General features: G+C 35.2%; 1 protein-coding gene across 2 annotated transcripts in view; it reads left to right on the forward strand.

Annotated features, from left to right (window-relative positions):
* Positions 1-271: 271 nt before the first annotated feature.
* LOC106872430 (uncharacterized) overlaps positions 272-20,959 on the forward strand; it is a 31,185-nt gene continuing 10,497 nt past the window's right edge. The window contains exons 1-2 of one of the 2 annotated variants that reach the window (XM_014919429.3): positions 272-634; positions 19,063-19,331. In XM_014919429.3, the coding sequence (XP_014774915.1) occupies positions 19,157-19,331 (175 nt within the window). In that variant the 5' untranslated portion in view covers positions 272-634; positions 19,063-19,156. Of the gene's footprint in view, positions 635-15,881; positions 16,063-19,062; positions 19,332-20,959 lie in introns of those variants that run through there. The other variant, XM_014919430.3, reaches the window with a different exon arrangement.

Below are 20,959 nucleotides of genomic sequence, written 5' to 3' on the forward strand. Positions count from 1 at the left end.
AGGATGACGTTGTTTTTTTTTTTTTTTCTTCAAGACGGTCGTGGGGGGAAAATAATTTGTTGAATGCAAAATGTACAGTTTCTGATTCGTCATTGCACTCAAACACACAGTAAATAATTATATGTAAAAGATGGGGTATGTTTCGATGGTAACGTTTGTCAACAACATCATCACCTGATCTCTATATAATAAACACAAACCCCTCCCTCTGACATCCATCTGACAATAACAGTCTCTCATTTTCCTGCTTACCGCCTCCACCTCCACGTTTACTCAATTATAGAAGACCATTTATGATTGGTTTCTTATTAGACTGGTCTATTTAGGTCAACTTCTTATCAAACTTTCACTCTCTACTTACTCTGTTTCTTTCAAAACAATAATTACTTTCACCATTGATTTATGACTGTGTTGCAGTCAAGCAGAAATATTTTCTCGCAACCATAACAAATGTTGGCTATATTTCTTAAGAGATGTGTAATTATAAAAGTTTCTCAGTTGCTGCCAGCAAGCCATAGTTGAAGGCTGATGATTGGTTCATAAAGCGAGCACCTGCCCCCGCCGCCATCGTTACCGACACCGACTTCCTTCAATTAAGACTTGCTGCTGCTGTCCGTCACACAACAACTTTCAGGTTTGTAGAGTGGCTTTATTTATTTTTTAATTTTTTTATTTATTCAATTTCAACCGAAAACTTTTTATTTTACCATCCTGACCAGTACCTCTTTATACATATGCAAACACACACAAATATATAATGTTATATATAACAGAAAGTTATATATATGCATACATAATCATCTCCATCATCGTTACTGTGTGACTGAGTTTAAAGTTTGTTTACTAATTTCCAGAAAAAAAAATATAGTAAACCATCTATTTTAAATTAGCTGCTGTATTCATTAGGTATATGAAATACATCAAAATTCCAATTTTTATGCAATCAACCCATTTTTCTAAACCAGCAAGTTTAAATATTCCTTCCCAGGCATTTTTTTCTTTTTACTTTCTATTTGTGAGAGAACGTCGTCATAAATGTCAGCTGTATAGTTTGCTCGGGGAGGTGTTTTCCTTATTCCTCCTCCTTTCTCTTGATGTGTATTTATCTGCCAGTTGCATCAATCAATTACACAGGGTTCAAAAAGGGTGCAAATATAAATAGATCACACCACCTTTTCCTCCCGTTGTTGCTAAAATTTGTATCTCCATCCTTGGAAATTCGGTTTGTAATTCATTTTAATGTAAATTTATAGTATTACATTTTGAACGAATTGGGGATAATCGAAATGATTTTTGTTATTGTCATATAAATAAAGTGCGGAATTTCTTTCGGTTGATAAAAGAAGTTTTGAAAAAAGGAATCCCCTTGTTTGAGCCACTCATTATCGCAGGTTTAATTACCTTCTAATCTAATCATCAACGTGGAATGTAAAACTTTACTGATAAATTAAATAGGCAAAAATTATTGGTGTTTATTCCGACTAAAAAAAAAAATTACTGGGGAGATAGCCAGACACAAAAATCTGCCCACAGTTGTAATTGAGTTTATTATAACCACCAACAACTACTACATTCAAAACATTTCTGCCAGTTAGCAAACACCGTTACCCTCTTTCCAACTTGCTCCGGTTCCCCCGTTTATTTTCATCATTGACATAAAATCTATTTATTGATGATTTAAATATCGTTGATAGGATTTTAATAACATGCCAGGGAAATTTATTTTAAATGGCATTACTGCAAAAAACAAACAAAAAAAAAAGGAAAGTCAATCATGATATGCATATGTGTGTGTATGTATATATATATATATATATATATGTATATATATATATATATATATATATATATGTATATATATATGTATGTATGCATATATATATATATATATATATATATATATATATATATATATATATATATATATATAGTTTAACTGCCACAAATGCGTCACACTCTAAAATTGCGGTACCTTGCTTTCTAAATAAGTGGTACCGCATGGTTTTATAACGACATTCAACTGTTGCATCACAGCTATTATATAAATTTGGAATTTGAAGGTTACGTTTGAAATATTTAAATGGTGAATTTATGTATTCAGGATTTTCCAAAATATCTTTCTGTAGTTTTTAAAAAAAAATTTTATGATCTAGACGAAAGATCCTTTGGCTCACATTAGGCCCCCATCTTTGATTTTTAAGAAGTGATGGTAGGAAAAATCATTATAAGCAATGCTTATTTTCTACAGTATGAATTTGTCTTCTTACGTTCCATTTCACTTCATACTGGTCATTATAGCGTGAAGCTATCATAGATCTAGACTTATCTTCAAAACCATGGATTTCTAAAGATAAGAGAATAAATGGTTATTAGGTCAACTTCAGGTAAAGGTCCCTAACTAAGTTTGGTATTCACACTTCATTGTTAAACTCCCTTTCCCAGCAACTTAGGTGACCCTCAAAAATTTCATTCCATCATCTCTGTCTTCTCTTAGTGAATAACTTGTCAAGACCTACTACGTATACTTGAAATAGCAATCAAATCTTCTTCTAACCTGTCTGCTATAAGGAAAGGATGCATCAGATAATATAGCCTTGTATACTCCTATATAAGGTTGGAATACTTTTGAATATAGATTGGCTTGGTCAGGACTGACTAAATAACAGCTCAGTGAAATACATAGCATCTATGTGATTGTTTGGCTCGCTAGAAATAACCACTAGTTCTCATTTTAATTAAATCCTACCACCTTGAAAAAAGTGGGGGCCATTAGATAACATAGAGAAGTACAGGAAGGCCATGGCTATCCTTGATCATAGGTCTTTTCAGTCGGGGTCAACACATGATATGGCCTTCCATTTCCTTCATATATTTTAGAATTCTCTGTTATATATATGCTGATTCAGTATTCCACTGTATAATCCCAATGGTAATGTGGAGGTCATTCCCCTCCTATTTTTATTGAAGCAACTGTAAAGGGTTGCTATTTAAAAATATAACTGAGGGCATAAAAATAGTTTCTTTAGCCATTATCATTTCTAGTCACAGAAAAGTCTTTGATTTATTGTTGCATAGATCTTGTGGAACTTTAGCATGGTAATACATGCTACACATGGAACTGAACTGAAGGCATTAAAAGAAGCTGAAAAGGAGTTTTGTGTTAATCAGTCAGGGAAGGACAGGATAAATTAGCATTTATGTAAAACTATGTTTCTCCTAATTAAATTCCAAAATAGAAATATATTTTTCAAAGGTAACTCACACCTCATCCCTTATTTTTGATGAACAACTTTCAACTTAAAGAACCTTCCTTACTGAATATATTAGGATTCACTATCCATTTCTTTAAAAGGTATATCACACCTCATTCCCTAACTATGAACAGTTTTTCAGTCCTTATTATCAAATATACTAGGGTTCACTTTCTCCAGATATCTCTCTTGGAAGAATTATATATATATATGATGTTTGCTATTTGGCAAAGTGACACCCATACATAATTTCAGTTACTTCATCTCATCAGTAAAATGGATCATCTCAGTTCTGCTTTGATTAGTAGACTGGGGTACTATCCATGTGTTAGAAAAGATATAGCTGACAACATTGAAATGGAGAAATCGTTGTTTTTTTTGCAAAATAATCAGTAATAGAAAATTTGTTAGGGCTATCATTCATTCATGTAGTGTTTAAAAAGCATTTAATTGATATTATTTATCAAAACTCTTTAGACATTTCCCAATCAACAGGGTATTAATTTATATAGTTGATTTTTTTTCTTTTCTTTTTGTGAGAGTGAGGACCAGCAAGAACAGCATGTATGTTCATAATTTTGCCACTTAACCACATCTATCATTTGAAATATGTTTTATAATTAATTTGACTAGAAGTTAACATGTAAAAGAATAATTAAATTCTCATCTGACCTTCAATGCCATCTGAAAATACAAATCTGATTTTTTTTTTTTCTTTTAGAAGCTTTCATTAAATTATTTTATAGTGTTCTGATAATTAAAAGAGAGATAGAAATTCTAGGAAGTATTTCTGCATTAAAAGTGCAAAATACTGAGTTGGTAGCTGCACCAGTTTTATTCTTGTCAGTACAGAAAAACAAAATTAGAAGTGTATTTAAAGAATTCTTATGAATACCACCTGTGCAAGTAGTTGAAAAACAAATGGCAGAGAAAGCACTGTAGTGTATGCGAGAGAGATTGTTGTTAGGTTCAATTTGAAGCTACTTTTAGACATTGTTTTTCATTTATAATTGTAAATTGTCCAAACAATTTATTAGTCTAGTGAGTTTGTAATTTTTAAGCTGTGCTTAGTCAGAAAGAAACTATTATTGCCTCATGCTTAAATTATACCATTTCTTTTTTCCAAGAGAAAGAGCAGTTTTAATGTCTTGTATAGTGGGATTTTAAAAAAATGTATCTCCTTCTTTTTAGAAGGTGCTGTGGTTTGGTGAAGTTTATCCTACTTTATTGTCAAGTGGTTTATAATACTTATCAATTTTGCAATGCCTCTCTTATAGAATGAAATGTATACATCACTCTTAATATATTTACTATGTGACCATGTAGACTGCACTATTTGTCTTTTGAAGGTATATAAGGAGGCGGACATTTAGCTTTCTAGATATCTTTTGAAATTTTATTTTCCAACTCTAGCAAGATTTGAATAGCAGACCAGGACTATATCTTCCTCAGTGAATTTTGTCTGACCCAGACAGGTATGGAAAAATGGATGTTCAATGATGATGATGATATGGGATTATGATACAAGACTGTTGATATTCAGTATATAGAGAAATACAGTCTTTTGAACAATTGTAGCCTATTAATAACTTGGTTATTAAATGTTATTGAAAAAAGGCTAGTGCAAATAAGAAATAAATCTACCCAGTGTAAGCTATGGACACATAAGAGGTGCAGCAATATCAAAGGAGGGCTAACTAGCAAGATAGTTTTTGTATGTGGCAGATGCTCAGGAGCAATAAACACTGAGAATGTGCAGAAAACAACCTTTACCACACTCCAGGGAGAAAAACTACAAGTAGTCGATAGCTTCCGCTACATAGGTGACCAAGTTTGTAGCTGCTAGAATAAGAATAGCCTGGACAAAGTTTAAAGAGCTCTTACCTCTTTTGGTGACAAAGGGCCTCTCACTCAGAGTAAAAGGCAGACTGTATGATGCATGTGTACGAACAGCCATGCTACATGGCAGTGAAACATGGGCCATGACTGCTGAGGACATGCGTAAGCTTGCAAGAAAAGAAGCCAGTATGCTCTGATGGATGTGTAATAAGTGTGCATACTCGAAAAAGTGTAAGTACCTTGAGAGAAAAGTTAGACCTAAGAAGCATCAGTTGTAGTGTGCAAGAGAGACGATTGCGTTGGTATGGTCACATGGCGAGAATGGATGAAGATAGCTGTGTGAAAAAGTGCCACACCCTAGCAGTTGAGGGAACCTGTGGAAGAGGTAGACCCAGGAAGACCTGAGATGAGGTGGTGAAGCACGACCAGTGACAGGGACCTTTGGAAATATGCTGTATGTGAGAAGACCCGGCAAGGCAGGTGAGAGCATAATCTGTGATCTCTGCCAGAAGTGTAGCCAGCTCACTAATCCGTATCTTTACTTTATTGGACACTAAAAACCCTGCTTGCGAAGACCTGCTGAGGCAAGTGAATTGGAATTTGAAATTTGAAATCTGAAATCGAAATTGAACCGAATCCGACAACTGGCACTCATGCCAACCTCTCCTTCATTGGACATTAAACTCTGCTTGCGAAGACCTGTTGGGGCAAGTGAAATCGTAATTGAACCATACTCGATGACTGGCACCGTGCCAGTGGAGCACTAACAGCACTGTTGAGTGTGTTCATTGCCAGAGCAGCTGTCTGGCTTCCGTGCTATTGGCTCGTAAATAGCACCATTTGAGCGTAATTGTTACCAGCGTTGCTTTCTAGCACTTGTATTGGTGGCATGTAAAATCATTTGAGCGAGGTCGTTGCCAGTGCCGCTGGACTGGCTCCCGTGCAGGTGGCACATAAAAAACACCTTTTTGAGCGTGGTCATTGCCAGTACCGTGTGACTGGCCCTCGTGCCGGTGGCACGTAAAAGCACCCACTACACTCTTGGAGTGGTTGGCGTTAGGAAGGGCATCCAGCTGTAGAAACTCTGCCAGATCAGATTGGAGCCTGGTGCAGCCTTCTGGCTTGTCAGTCCTCAGTCAAATCGTCCAGCCCATGCTAGCATGGAAAGCAGATGTTAAACGATGATGATGATGATTAGGAAAATATAAAGTTATTAGTGTCAGCAGAAATTTTTTAGAACTGATAAAATTGATAGTTTTATTTAAGCAGTTTATTACATACATATACAGACATATAATATAGAGAACAACTGGAAATTCCTATGAAACATGTTGAGAATCACTGAACAAATTTCTGGCTGGTGCCAAGCCCCAACCAGACATTGGGTGACATGGTGGTGGAATAGTGTAGTAGACCAGGCCATTAAAGTAAAGAAACAAGCCTGGAAGGGTGGCATTTGCAAAGGACTATATTAGGTAGCTAGAAGGAAAGTTAGGAGGTAGGTATACTTAGCCAGAGAAGAAGCAGAAAGGAAGAAATTTGTCAGTGTTCTGTGGCATGAGGATTAGCGGCTTGAGGTGTTTTGGTTTGCAAGACAGTATGTCAGGGAAAATTCTGATGTTGTAGTTTGCATGGATGATGGTTCACTTGCCATTAGTGACTCTGCAAAGAAAGAGGCTTGGAAGTGTGTGCTACTATGAAAGGCTGTTTAATGTTGAGAACACACGAGAGAAGGAAAGTCTGCCTATTGTGGATCCAACAGGTGGACCTGCTATCTGAATAGACAGTAGCTTGGTAGATAAAGCAATTAAGGATATGAAGACAGGGAAAGCCCCTGGTCCATCAGAAATTACTGCTGAGATGCTTAAAATACCTGGTGGGGTGGATATGGTCTAGTCACCTGTATACTTAATCAGGTCGTTCACTAGGTAGTCATAACAATGGCTGGTATAGCAGCATTATAGCCAACTACCTGGGGTGATGCTTAGAAGTAGTAGATAGCTTCTGTTACCTTCCGTCAGCAGTGGAGGAGGATGCTCAGAGAGCATAGCTGCTTGAATAAGAATGGGCTGGGAAAAGTTCAGAGAGTTTCTACCTTTGTTGGTAACAAAGGGCCTCTCTCTTAGAGTGAAAGGCAGATTGTATGATGCCTGTGTGCAAACAGCAGTGCTACATGGCAGTGAAACATGGGTTGTGACTGCAGAGGACATGTGAAGGCTTGAAAGAAATGAAGCTAGTATACTCTGCTGGATGTGCAATGTCAGTGTGCATGTGTGACGGTGTAGGTATCTTAAGAGAGAAAAACTGGGTATAAGAGGCATCAGATATGGTGTGCAAGAGAGAAGACTATGCTGGTATGACCTTGTGATGTGTATGGACGAAGACTGCTGTATAAAGGAGTGCTGACTTCTAAGTGTGGAGGGAACATGTGGAAGAAGTAGACCCATGAAGATGTGGGATGAGGTGGTGAAATATCATCTTTGGATGCTGAGACTTGGTGATTTGCTGTGCTTGAGAAGACCTGTCAAGTGAAGTGAAATTGTAGTCTTGGCCAGTGCTGGTGACATGTGCAAGGCACCCAGTACACTTTATGGATTGGTTGGTATTAGAAAGGGTATCCACCAATTAAAAACAAAGCCAAACCAGACTAGTGCCTGGTTCAGCTCTTTGGTTTACCAATTCCAGGCAAACTGTCAAACCTATGTCAGTATGCAAAAAAGACACTAAATGAAGATGAGTTTACTGTTCCATTAAGGTAAGATCAACAAAAAATGTGGTTATGCAGGTTTTGTAATGTGCCATGGGTCTCCAAGCAATCTTCAGCCTCTGTGCAAATGGCTTGTTCTATTTGAAAATCAGGACACGGGGGCATGAGAAACCATGAGAAAAAAAAAATGAGAAGGCTGATACAAAAAGTTGAATGGGAAGACAAAAGGGTAATAAAAGCAGAAAAAGGAAGGAAAGAAATGAAATTGGATACATTCCTTTTGACTGTAGGAGTTATAAATTAGACTAATTGTTGTTGAATAATTCAGCAGAAAGGGATCCAAGTGAGTCAGTTGCTCAATCTGGAGTGGATGGTACCCTTCAGTTTGTGAAAATAGATTTGTCCATATGCTTGCATTTGCTGAAAATTTCAGATCTGGAATTTAGTGCAGCAGAATTCTTGGATCTAAAAAGAATATGTGATCTTTCAGTTATGCATAAGCTGCATTTCTTAGATTCATTTATATATGGCATGGATTTCTCTATGATTCTCCTTGATTGTATGTAGTGTGAACCAGGAGTGTGAGATAAACTCTGTTTTCTATGAAGCTGAAGTCACAACGATACTTCAAGATAACATAACTGAAAAGAAAAATGAAATGATATATTTTCCCAGGGCATATATGCTTATGTTAAACGATGACAATCATATCTAGTCTGTACAATATGCTTAAGTGGTTTCTTGCTGCCTTCTCTATAAGAAATTACTTGTAACCCTTTTGTTACCAACTTGCCTAAGACTGCTCTTGGTTCTCTGACAACTGCTTTGATTTTAAATTATCAAGTTTCATAAAAATTTCAAGCTAATTTATATTCCAAATACCAATTTAGAAATGGCTGTTATTTCATGGAATTCTTTATTTTCAGAATTAATTGAAGCTAAGGCTGTGTATTTCATCAGAAATGTGGTAACAGAAGGGTTAATGTGTTTAGAGAAATAGCAGTTGTAATGTTTTTACTTTTCCCACAGGTATTAGTAATAGTTGGGTTATGGGACTGCTGATGACATTTAAATGTATGAGATAGTTATAACACAAATATGTCAATGTAAATGTTATTCATAAGGGTAAAAGAATTTCTAATATTTTGCTTTGTTGAAAATTAGAGCAAGATTTAGAAATATATTTTTTATAGAATTCTAGTTTGTTAGGTTTTGTACTTTAAAATTATTTGCTAAATACTAACATTTTATTTTTCTCTATTGTATTTTCTTACTTACCAGTTTTAACGTTTAGAAATATGGCATCATCACCTAAGATTAGGTTTTGGGATTCATTTGTGCCACATTTCCTGCTAATAACATCTGTGGAAGATGTGGAACATCTTATAATAATTCTGCTTCTCGTTGTAATACTTAGTCCGTCAGTAATGCTTTCATGTGGTTAGAGAAAAAGAGGGAGATAGAAGCAGCCATGATGTGAGGTAGAGCGAATGTAATTGTAACACTTTCATGTGATTAGTTGAAGGGAAAGAGAAGAGAAAAAAAGGAAAGAGAAAAAGAGGATCAGGCAAAGAGTGAGACAGAAAGTGAAAGAGAGAAGTGTCCATAATATGAGGTAGGGGGAACGTAATATTTATTACGTGTTTAACAAAAGTTAGTTGAAGGTAGAGGAGTAAAGTTAGAAATATAATTTTAGCAGAGGGGTGATGTTCTGATGGTGAGGTTAAAGAAAGGCAGAGAGAACGGGGGTAGAGAGAGAGAGATTGGACAGTGAAAAGTGTATTTTTTTAATTGAATTAAGTTTTTTATATCACCTATCACTTAACACATGTGTATGAGTGCACTTCCGCTTATTTATATGGAAAACTAAAGGTTGTGTCACATATACAGGATATATTTATTTTGTTTATGGGAAAAATAAGAGTAAATATTTATTTTATGAGTGCTCTCTATTAAGTTTATAAAATTGTGTATAAAGTATATAAAGTGCACTCAGTTCACTCTGTCAGTGGTTGGTGCTAGGAAGGGCATCCAACCAAAAAAATCATGCCAAAACAGCCACTGAAGCCTGGTGCAGTTTTCCGCCTACCTAGCTTCTGTCAAATTCAACCCATGCCAGCATGGAGAGCAGACATTAAATGATGATGATCTGCATCACTATAATTAAAGGCCAATTTCCATACTATTGTGTTAAAAGGGTCAGCTGATTAATCTCTCTCTCTCTCATGCCCTCATTTTTGCTCTCTCCACTCCCATAGGTCACCAGTCTTTTTGTGTCTTATTTGCAATGTCACTTATCAGTTACTCACTGGCAACATTCTTCACTTTCCCCATCCACTTTGTCATGCATTTTCATAACATATTCTTTATGGAAAAACAAAAACAAAATATTTACACAGTCAGCATTTAAATTAGTCATTAGTATTATCATAACTTCCATTCTGATGAGCATAGCTTCATGTAATTATAATGTAGTTAATTCAAAACAAAACATTTACTTCATTTTTTATCCACTTCTGTGAGGCTTTCATTATTCATTTTCCCACAATGTATTTTCATCCAAACAACAGGGCTATTGGGTCGTTTGTCCACAAAGCACCCTCAGTTTTTAGTATTGATGTATATGTAATTATCAGTTTATTAATTATTTGGAGGTTCAGTTTCTTTCTAATGACATCAACTTAGAATTTTTCTCCAATAAGGAGCTAAAGGCAGCTACAGTCCTTTCAAGTAAGTGCAAACTGGGTGAAGTTACACAAATCATTGAGGTTAGTTAATGACTCAGCTATGTTTAATACTCTGCGTTAAACATCATTTCTTTTTAACTGGGTTAAACTTTATCCTTTTCTGTCCATCAAATTTTTCCAGTGGTTCTCAACTTCCCCAAACAATAAAACATTCAGAAATCTGGGTTTGTTGTTTGACACTTGAAAAAAAAATTACAATATTTAAGTGTTAAGCACAATTTGTAGAGAGTTTGTGGGGGAAATGGTTGGTATAAGTATCTAATAGGGGTCTGCAAGTTGTGTGAAAACATAACTGTTCTCTCTTTAGCTCAGTTGTGGATTTCTTTTCTTGAGAGATGTACAGTTTTATTGTAGTGAAAACAACTGGGTTATCTTTGTTCCTGTTTATATAGATTCTCTGTAGCAAGTATTGAGGTTGTGTGTAAATGAGGCAGATCTGTGGAATGCAACAAGGAATGAGGATTGTGTCATTTACATGGGAGAGAGAATGTATCAACACATACACTGTTCATAGAAGCTTGTTTTAGAGCAGTGAGATGCTGAAAGTAGAAGTAGGCCTACAGCTAATAGGGTTGAAAAGGTTGCCTTCTTTCATAGAGAGCTAAGGATGATGTAACACTGGCATTACAATATTTGAAAGAAACAGCAGGTACACTATTTGGTTTAGTTTTAGTACTGAAGTTACATTTGACAGCTGCATACATGTATGAGTTAGAGCCCTGGAGAAGTTTGTGTATTCAAATGCAAGGTGTCATTGGAAGGAAAACAGACATATGACAGTGAATACTTGTGTTGCTTGTCCATGGATGATTTCCTGCAAATGTTTTATGTTATTATTTCATGGTGTTTGTGCAGCTGCAACATAGATTACTGTACAATAATAATTACGTAGTACTAAATTACGGGATTGAGGCATACAGAACCTAATAGCTGTCTGTAGATGTATCCGGTTTAAAGAAGACCAGCTGAGAGGACTTAGTAAGGTTAAGCTAAAATCCTTTTGGCAACAGATCAGACATTGTGACTGCAGTTAGTGAGGACTGAGAGTTTCCTGGAGGCCATATGTTACATGAAAGTATCTTTTGATCTTTTGCAATTATCTTGAGTTTTATTTGCAAGTGAATACTTCTGTGTTGCTTGTCCATGGATGATTTCCTGCAAATGTTTTATGTTATTATTTCATGGTGTTTGTGCAGCTGCAACATAGATTACTGTACAATAATAATTACGTAGTACTAAATTACGGGATTGAGGCATACAGAACCTAATAGCCTCTCTTCTTTGTTACCCATTTAGCTGCCTCAGATTATGTCTAAAAGATATTACTGTCATAGAAATTTAGCTTAAAATTAGTGGAAACCTAATTAATTAGCTAATTGGTGGTGTGGAACTAGGATCATTGTAATATACTATTTTGAATGTGATGCAAATAATGAAGCAATTAGGATATAGGTGAAAAAGATATTGAGATTAGAAGTTGGTTTTTGTAATGAGGAAAAGATTTACTGTTGTTACTAAAACATATTTACAACAGAATAAGAGATTACAAACATATAAAAGCAAATTGTAGTTAAAAAATTTTGTATCATTCACACACACACACACACACTTCTCATCTCCATCATTTATTGTCTGTTTTCCATGTTGGCATGGGTTAAATGGTTTGACTGGAGTTGGTAAACCAGGGGCCACACCAGGCTCTATTGTCTGTTTTGGCATGGTTTCTGCAGTTGGATGCCCTTCCTAAGGCCAACCACTCTACAGTGTACTAGGTGTTTTTAATGATACCAACACCAGTGCTTCTAATGTGAAACCAGCATGAGTGCTTTTTATGTAGCACCAGCACATATATATATATAATAACCAGCTGTGGACATGACATTTTGTGGGTAGAATTGGTAGACTGATACTGCCTAGAAACCTGTCCTGTGAGTGTTTGTGCTTGCATTGTTTGTCTTTGCATGACAGTTTGAGCAAAAATTGGTGGTCATGTTTATGACTCTTGTAAACAATACATACTGTGACTCTGCTTCATGTGAAGGCAAGTGAAATATAAATGAAGAGCATCTGGTTATAAAACAATGCCCCAAATAAGTGTTTGTTCAAGCCCTGCTTGAGTTGAGAAGTTGGCATACAAATAAATGAGTATGTATAATAATTTCACTTAAATTCCATCATTCTGTCTCTGTCTCTCTCTCATATATCATGTATCATATACTTGTCACCACTCTGTTCCTGTAATCAACCTCCTTACCAATAAGCAACATGTGGTTGCCTATCACAGATTGTCTTCCATTACTACCTCCTCTATCACCCTGTTTTCTCTCTTTTACCTTTCTCTTATCTATTAACCCTCTCAATTATGTTACTTTGAATGGACAGAAAAAGTTTGGGAGATCTCTATAGTCTTGTAGGTAATATGGCAACCTCTCTGATTAGTAAACAAAGACATTTTCAGATAAAAGGACCTTTGATCATTGTAAGGACAAAACAGGCTCTATAAAGCTTCTGTTCTGATGATAAGCATGCAGTATTCTCTGTAAAATCATTGGATTTGGGAATTGTATCTAGCTATAGAAATTCAGTCAAGAATGGATCCTTCAAGTGAGTTGTAATCGCTAACACGTGTAACATGTCACTCCAAATAAGATTGACTTGTATAGGGAACCCATCCAGCATGGGAATAGGCATAAAATAATATAGTATCTATAATAATGATAATACTGTTATTATTATATATACACAGACATGCAAGAAGTAAATAGACACCTTTTGTTTTCAAGAGACAATCACAAAGCTTATCACTTTAATGCCAAAAAGAGTTTCTGAATTAAAAACTGCAAAAAGAATGTCAACTAAATTCTTAAGTATGTAATCCTACCTAACAATTACATTTCAATTATTTGCTTTGCGTATGAAATAAGATTTTGAAAATTAAAGGTGTCTATTTACTTCCTGCATGTCTGTGTATTTATGTGTGTGTGTGTGTGTGTGAGTTATTTGGTGACCCTGCTGGTGCCATGTAAAAAACACCCAGTCCATTCTAAGGTGGTTGGCATCCAGTTATAAAACCCATGCCAAAACAGACAGTCCTTTGGCTTGCCAGCTCCTGTCAGACTGTTCAACCCATGCTAACATATCAAATAGATGTTAAGTGATGATGATATATAGTAATCCCTCGCCATATGGTGTCTTGCATTTACAATAAAATAAATATATACAAATTATAAAATTAATTTTTGAAAATATACAGTACTGTTTCTACTTCATGAATTTTCACCTATTGTGGAGGGTTTTGGAACATAACACACATGATATTCTTTTAATGCCTGTAGTCAGCTTTTGTTGTACAGTAAGAAAGTTTTCTTTTTATTCCACTTGTCATCACAAGTTGAAAGTTCTTGAGCTACAAGATGTACTGTCCACTGTGGGTGTGTGAGTGCAATCACCACTTTTGCTTGTCACACAATGTAAACATTCATATGCACACTCACATTTACGTGTGTGTGTGTGTGCACTCGTTTACAAAGACAACAGGTTTTGTTTTCCACTTTCTGTTTACAAATTTTACTCAGTTATGGTTAGCCTGAAGTTGTTGTGAAAGATACTTACCCAACGTAAGGTACCATGAAAAAAAAATGCACCCAGTACACTCTGTAAACTGGTTGGCTCTACGAGCAGCATCAGCCTACAATCAAGATTTGAATACTGAATTCAAATCCTGTCAAGGACAACTTTGCTTTTCATTTATTCGGGGTTGAGAGAATAAAGTATCAGTGAAGTACTGAGTTTAATGTAATTGATGAACTCACTGTCCCTAATATTGCCGGCCTTGTGCTCAAGTTTAAGCTATTATTAAGGCAATGAGCTGGCAGACTCATTAGCTTATTGAACAGAATTCATAGTGGCGTTTCTTCCAGCTCTTTATGTTTCAAGTTCATGTACCACTGAAGTTAGCTTTACCTTTTATCCTTTCAGGGTTGATAAAATAACCCCCAGTTGAGCACTGGGGGTTAGTGTGACTGAATGATCCCTTTCCCCTAAAATTGAACCCATTATTGTATTTTCTATCGTGCAAGTTCAGTGCTGGTTACGAATAAATACACAATGTCTTATGCAGTAAACATACAGATGAATATGATGCTGATTGAGCAGAGTTATGATCAAATCATTCTGGCTATGACCATCTCATCTTCTTTTAAGATGTGTTATATTCCAGACTATGTAATTAATTCTGTCTTGTTTGAACTCTACTAATTTGCTGTTTTTTTTAGCAGTTTTGAGTGATCATGTCAATGTTCTTTCTTTGACTCATGTTGTTTATTTTTGTCCTTGTTTCTATTTCAAACTACTGAATTGGAATGCTAACCAATCCTACCTTGTTTATTTCGTATTCTTTTCTCTCTTTTTATTTAATTATTTATTTTTTCTGCTTAAAAAACAGAAATTAACCTCCTCCCTTCATCTGCACCAAATGCCCAAACTCTCCTGTTTATGTATTCATAGCATTTTTCCTTTTTTATAATTATTTATCAGTTTTTTTTTTATTTATATGTAAATTTATACTGAAGTATAAATTTATGCTTAAGTAATTTGCTTTCACTTTCAACTTCTGAAAATATATCATTTTCTTTAGACAAAGGATATATAACATAGTAAATGCTACTGTACTGTTGATAGGCTATAATAACATAGTTGATACCACTGTACTATTGTGAGGATACATTATTATATCATCAATGAACAAAGATGACTGTGGTGAGAGTTGAATTCAGAATATAGTTGGCTGAAACTAAAAATACTGTAGAACATTTTATCCTGCTACTCTGACATATCTCCCTGCTTATTACCCTATACAATTGTAAATCATTATCCAAAAATTAGTTTGGGTATTTATGTCTGTGTACTCCAGAGCCATGCATATTCTGCATTCCATTCCTACACTTTTTTTAATAGTAATTCTACCAAAAGAATATCACTATCCACGTGTCATCAGTTTGTTTCTGTAAAAATACTGATTTTATGGTTTTCAACAACAAAGATAAATTGGATTTTTAAAAATGCAATTTAAGAATTTTTTTCTTTTATCTACTATTTTTCCCTTTTAATTGTATTTCCCAGAATAGTTAAAATGCATAATTAAGAAATAAGGCTGTTTCTTTTGGCTGACAGTTCATATACACACATGCATGCACACACACACACACACACACACACAGCTTGGAACTGGTTTGAACTACTTTCTGCCAACTCTGATTGGTAGCTGTAATTATAAGTACATCATATGTTAGTTAATAGCCAATAGAAAGCTTACCACCTGGATTCCACCACTGAAGCAGATAAGTAGATGCATAGACTACAGCAGATAGTATTTCCTTGATTCTGAAGATTGGTCATAGGTTTCCTAGCGTTGTTATTCTTTTCAGCAGCTGTAAAAAGGTACTTTAGTTTTAGTGTCATCATCATAGCAATATGACTGGTTTTATAACTTACAATGGCTATATTTTAAATCACAAAGGTAAGTGGTTATTTTAAACATATTTTATTGGAGTTTTAAAAAATTAATTTTGTGCCCCTTCCCCATTCTTGGGGTTTCCAGTCTTGTGAGCTGCATGATGAGGATTTATTGCTTTAATTTGGATGTTAAACAAAGAACTCATGATTATATTTTATTGAATTTCTCAAATTTCTATCATGAATCTCTGTTTTACATTAGTAACTAAATATGTTACATACTCTCTCTTTTACTCTTTTACTTGTTTCAGTCATTTGACTGTAGCCATGCTGGAGCACCGCCTTTAGTCGAGCAAATCGACCTCAGGACTGATTCTTTGGAAGCATAGTATTTATTCTATCGGTCTCTTTTGCCGAACTGCTAAGTTACGGGGACGTAAACACACCAGTATCGGTTGTCAAGCGATGCTGGGGGGATAAACACAGACACACAAACATATACACATACATACATACATACATATATAGACATATATACGACGGGCTTCTTTCAGTTTCCGTCTACCAAATCCGCTCACAAGGCTTTGGTCGGCCTGAGGCTATAGTAGAAGACACTTGCCCAAGGTGCCACGCAGTGGGACTGAACCCGAAACCATGTGGTTGGTAAGCAAGCTACTTACCACACAGCCACTCCTGCGCCTATGTATTTAATTTTCTTTTGTATTTAACTTTTATAGAGAAATACTTGATTGAAAATTTCCTTCCTCATCTTTGTTTTTACCTTTTCTTTTTCCTTGCTTTTGCATTGGTCAGATGAGTCCTTCCCAACACAGCATCCCATCACTTGTTGCATTCCTTGGTCATCTTTTTCAGTTTCCTGAGATCATCCCTCATCACTTCTACCCATATCTGCTTTGATCTCCCTCTTCCACTGGATCCTTCTCCATGAATCTCTAGGCACTTATTCATCCACCTATCATTATCCACATGTATTATATGCCCATACCAGCATACCCGTTGCCCTTACTATCATTGATTACTTTTATCACTAGTTTTTCTCTGTTCCATCATTCATGGACATTTACATTACACATCCAGCATATCACACTTATTTTTTCTTTCCAACCTTTGCACCTCCTTTGCATTCAGTGTCTTATGTTTCACTGCCATGCAGCTCTACCATTCATTTGGTTATCATACATTTTATCCTTCATTCAGAGAGAATCCCATTCTTGTTAGCTGAAGAAATAGAGCTCTGATAGAAAATTTACTTTATCAAAAAACTTAAATAATTCTATAATACCTGTAAGAAATGTGTAGTGTAAAATGACTTCATTCTAACATATATATGATGCTAGGCCATCACTGAGGATCTTCCCTGGCAAGTACACATCAATGACATACTAAAACTGTATCTCAGTGAGGGATCTTTCCTTCAAAGCTGCAAAACACTTAAGTCCCCAACAACTGGTAACCCACCAAAAAAGCGCAAGTGAGCTTTTTGATGGATTACCAGTTGGAAGAGTATTTCTGCTGCTGCACACTCACACATGCATCTTAGATCATGTCCAGAGAAATCACTCACACACTCCAATCTATAATCCACAAGTGTGTTGCTTCCTCTTTGTCTTTTCTGTTGCTACTACAGTGGCCTTTACTCTTTTGTCACCTTCTCTCATCATGTGGTTAGTGTTGGTGCTGGTGGTAGGGATCTTCTTAGGACCTCCATCATACTAATCACAACACCCAGTCTTTTCTTCGTATAACATTGGCCCTTTGGATTGATATGAATTTGGAATTTTCAATATTAACATCAAAAGTTTTTCTTAGTTTAGCCAGAGGAGGAAGGGCAGTGCCTAAGACTGTTTTCTGGCTTCAGAGACTAGTAGGAGGAAATTATCTTTAGACCAGAGCACGGGATCTGAATTCTTGCAACAGAACAGATTTAATTAAAAACACCCAAAGAGAAGGAAAAAATGTTACACATCTCAAAACAACCCTTTAGCATTTAAACCAACCATATCAAGCCCAAATATTCCACTTGTTTTATGTTCAAACTAGCCAGATCTGGCCTCTCACAACTACCTTACAATGTTATTCTAAAAATAAGCAATCACATTGTCGAAATCTCAAAGCTATGAGGATATTGCTGGGTTAACTGAAGACAATGTAAATAAATAAACATTACTTTCGACAGGATAATCTGAAAGCTAAAGGGTTAAAATAGTTTTTGTGTGTTAGTATATTTGTGATGTGATTGAAGGACTTCTATTATAATGCTATTTTTAAATTAATCATGAAGTTTTATATTATTACATGAAGATAAATGAAAAGTTGTAACATTTGTGCCTTAAGGATTTTAATGTTCATAAAATGTATTGGTTGAAACATGAATCAAAATTGGTTTCCGCTTCTCTCTACTAGAGTTTAATTCCTGTTCTATAGAACTGTAACAGAGCTGTACAATTTTGATTTCTTACATAAGCACAAAGTCACAAGTTTGTTGGTAAGGAATGTAGTTAAATAAATTGACCATTAGTACCTGACACTGATCACCAAGGGAAGAATGCTAAAGTTGACATTGGTATGGTTTTAATTTAAAATTCAGCAGGATGAGCATTTAATCCAGCACATGTTGTTTCTCTTCCACTACTACCATTAGGCCTGTATAAAATAGCAGAAAGGTTTTTGTGTGTATTCAACTGTCTCATGTTGTATCTAAATTTATATTCAAGTTAATTTTGTTGTTCATTGCCGCATAAGATTTTATGATCATTAGCCCTTTTGATACCAATCTGCTTGTAAATGCTCCTGATTCTACGATAGAAACTTTCTGTTTAAAGTGATGTAAATTAATATTTTCCACCAAAATTTCATGTAATGTCCCAAACACAACCTTAATAAGAAAAAAAGTTACTTTACTAAATTCATTATTATCAAAATAAATTGTAACAAAGGTTGTGTAATTTCAACAGAAATATAGCAACAAAAGGGTTAAAATATATAATTCTTAAGATACTTTGGTGCATGTTTATTAAATTTTATTTTTGGTTTTATTTTTCAGATTTGTCAAGCTGAATGTTGGGCTTGTTTCTCTTCATTAGCAATTTGGTTAATCTCTCAAGTGTTGCCATTAGTTGAAACATTGCCAATTAAAAATGTACAGCGAAATTCGTATCTGGGATAAAGTTGGTTGGAGAATGAAGGCATTTGTTGTGCTTGCTTTTCTTGTCTATGTTTGCACTCCAGTATCTTCTATGACACTACATGATACAACTGCCATTCCATCTGATGAATTCATTACTGAAAAACCTATGACAAAACGTACTAAAAGTAAGTATATATTTTAATATTCCTATTGAAATATCAGTATCACTAACTTGTAATATGTTAAAACTATCGAGAAAAGCTGTGTCAGTGTTAAACTATTTTTGAAGACTTATGTATTGAATTTGGTCAGTCATTAGTTTTGAGATGTGACTGTAGTTATGTGTGTAGGTATTTGTTCATGGAATAACTAGAATAGTGAGAGTAGGTACTTGTTGCAGCAACTAACTGGTTTTAAAACAGTATGGGATGTGATTTGAGGACAACGTCATTGCTGTTTCTTGTCAACTTCCAAGCAAATAATGTTTGCACCTTTCGTAGGTGGTCAATTTAATTGGCAGTAAGTAGAGTATTGGGTAGAATGCTTTCCTGTTTTTATTCTAAATCTCAGTGCTCTGAGTTTAGATTTCACTGAGGTCAGCTTTGCTTTCATCATTTTGGAATTGATAAGAAAAAAAAAAGGACCAACCCAGGGTAGAGGATTGGTGGAACTAGAATGTTGGACTATTGTTTCAGCTCTTTTGTTCTGAGTTCAAATCTTCCCATGGGTGGTAGACATAATCCATTGCCTGATTTTACACCCACTTTTGGTACTTTGGATTCATTTAGTGGAGTCCACTTTGTTGCAAGATTTTGGGTTAAATCTTCAGTTTACCTTGAGTAAAAGAAAAAAATACAGAAAAACTAATCACTCAAAACAAACACACATGCCGAGAGAATAAAATACTTGGAATTACTCAAAGCACCATGCCATTATTTACAGGTTGTTGTTGTTGAGTGACAAATACAGTGAGGGAGAGGATACGTGTGTGTGAAAGATATAAACAGGTAGTGTTGTCACCATAGAGACCAATAAGACTTTCACTGTATAACCGTCTACTATTAACTGGCCGTACCATACAAGGTACATTGTATATAATTTCAGTAATAATGGCTGAATTATTGTTACACATGGCTAGCCAGAGTATGTAATGTGAGATATTGTTCAATTGATATGCTTATTGTGTAGAATATGAAAAAAAGTATGTTAAATAAATGTTATTGTTCTTCAGTGTTCAAACTGTTATTAGTCTTCACTGAGAAAGTCAATCTAAACATTATTTGAATAATTTGTGAAGGTGTGTGCATGATTAACAAATATTTTTTCTGGCAGCATAATGACGGGTAACAACCCAGTTTTTATTAAACAAAATGTACCAACTGAAGATAGTACTAGCTATTATGATTAAGGTATGGCATCCTGCTCTTTACATTCTGAGTTCAAATCCCACTGAAGTTAATGAAGTATGAGTTACATACTGGAGGTTGATATCATCTGTTCCTCTAATCTTAAATTTCTGGCCTTGTACTTAATTTTAAAATTATTATCACAGCTGTAAGATTTTTAGAACGACCAACAAAGCTCATGATAAATTTTCATTTGGAATGATGTTAGAGAAAACACTAAATGCAATAACTTGGCTTATCCTTTAAGATTCACTGTTTGCAAATGGATCCTCTGCTGGTTTCACTAATGCAGTTGTTTGATCAACTGAATTACCTTCTAATTTATGTAGCAGAGTGGCTGAATATTTCACAGGCAGGTATGCTCTTAATTCTTAGGTTGAATCAATGTGATGCGATATGTGAGGTCG

The sequence above is a fragment of the Octopus bimaculoides genome, chromosome 8, assembly GCF_046866305.1.
Source record: "Octopus bimaculoides isolate indiv1 chromosome 8, ASM4686630v1, whole genome shotgun sequence".
NCBI lineage: Eukaryota > Metazoa > Mollusca > Cephalopoda > Octopoda > Octopodidae > Octopus > Octopus bimaculoides.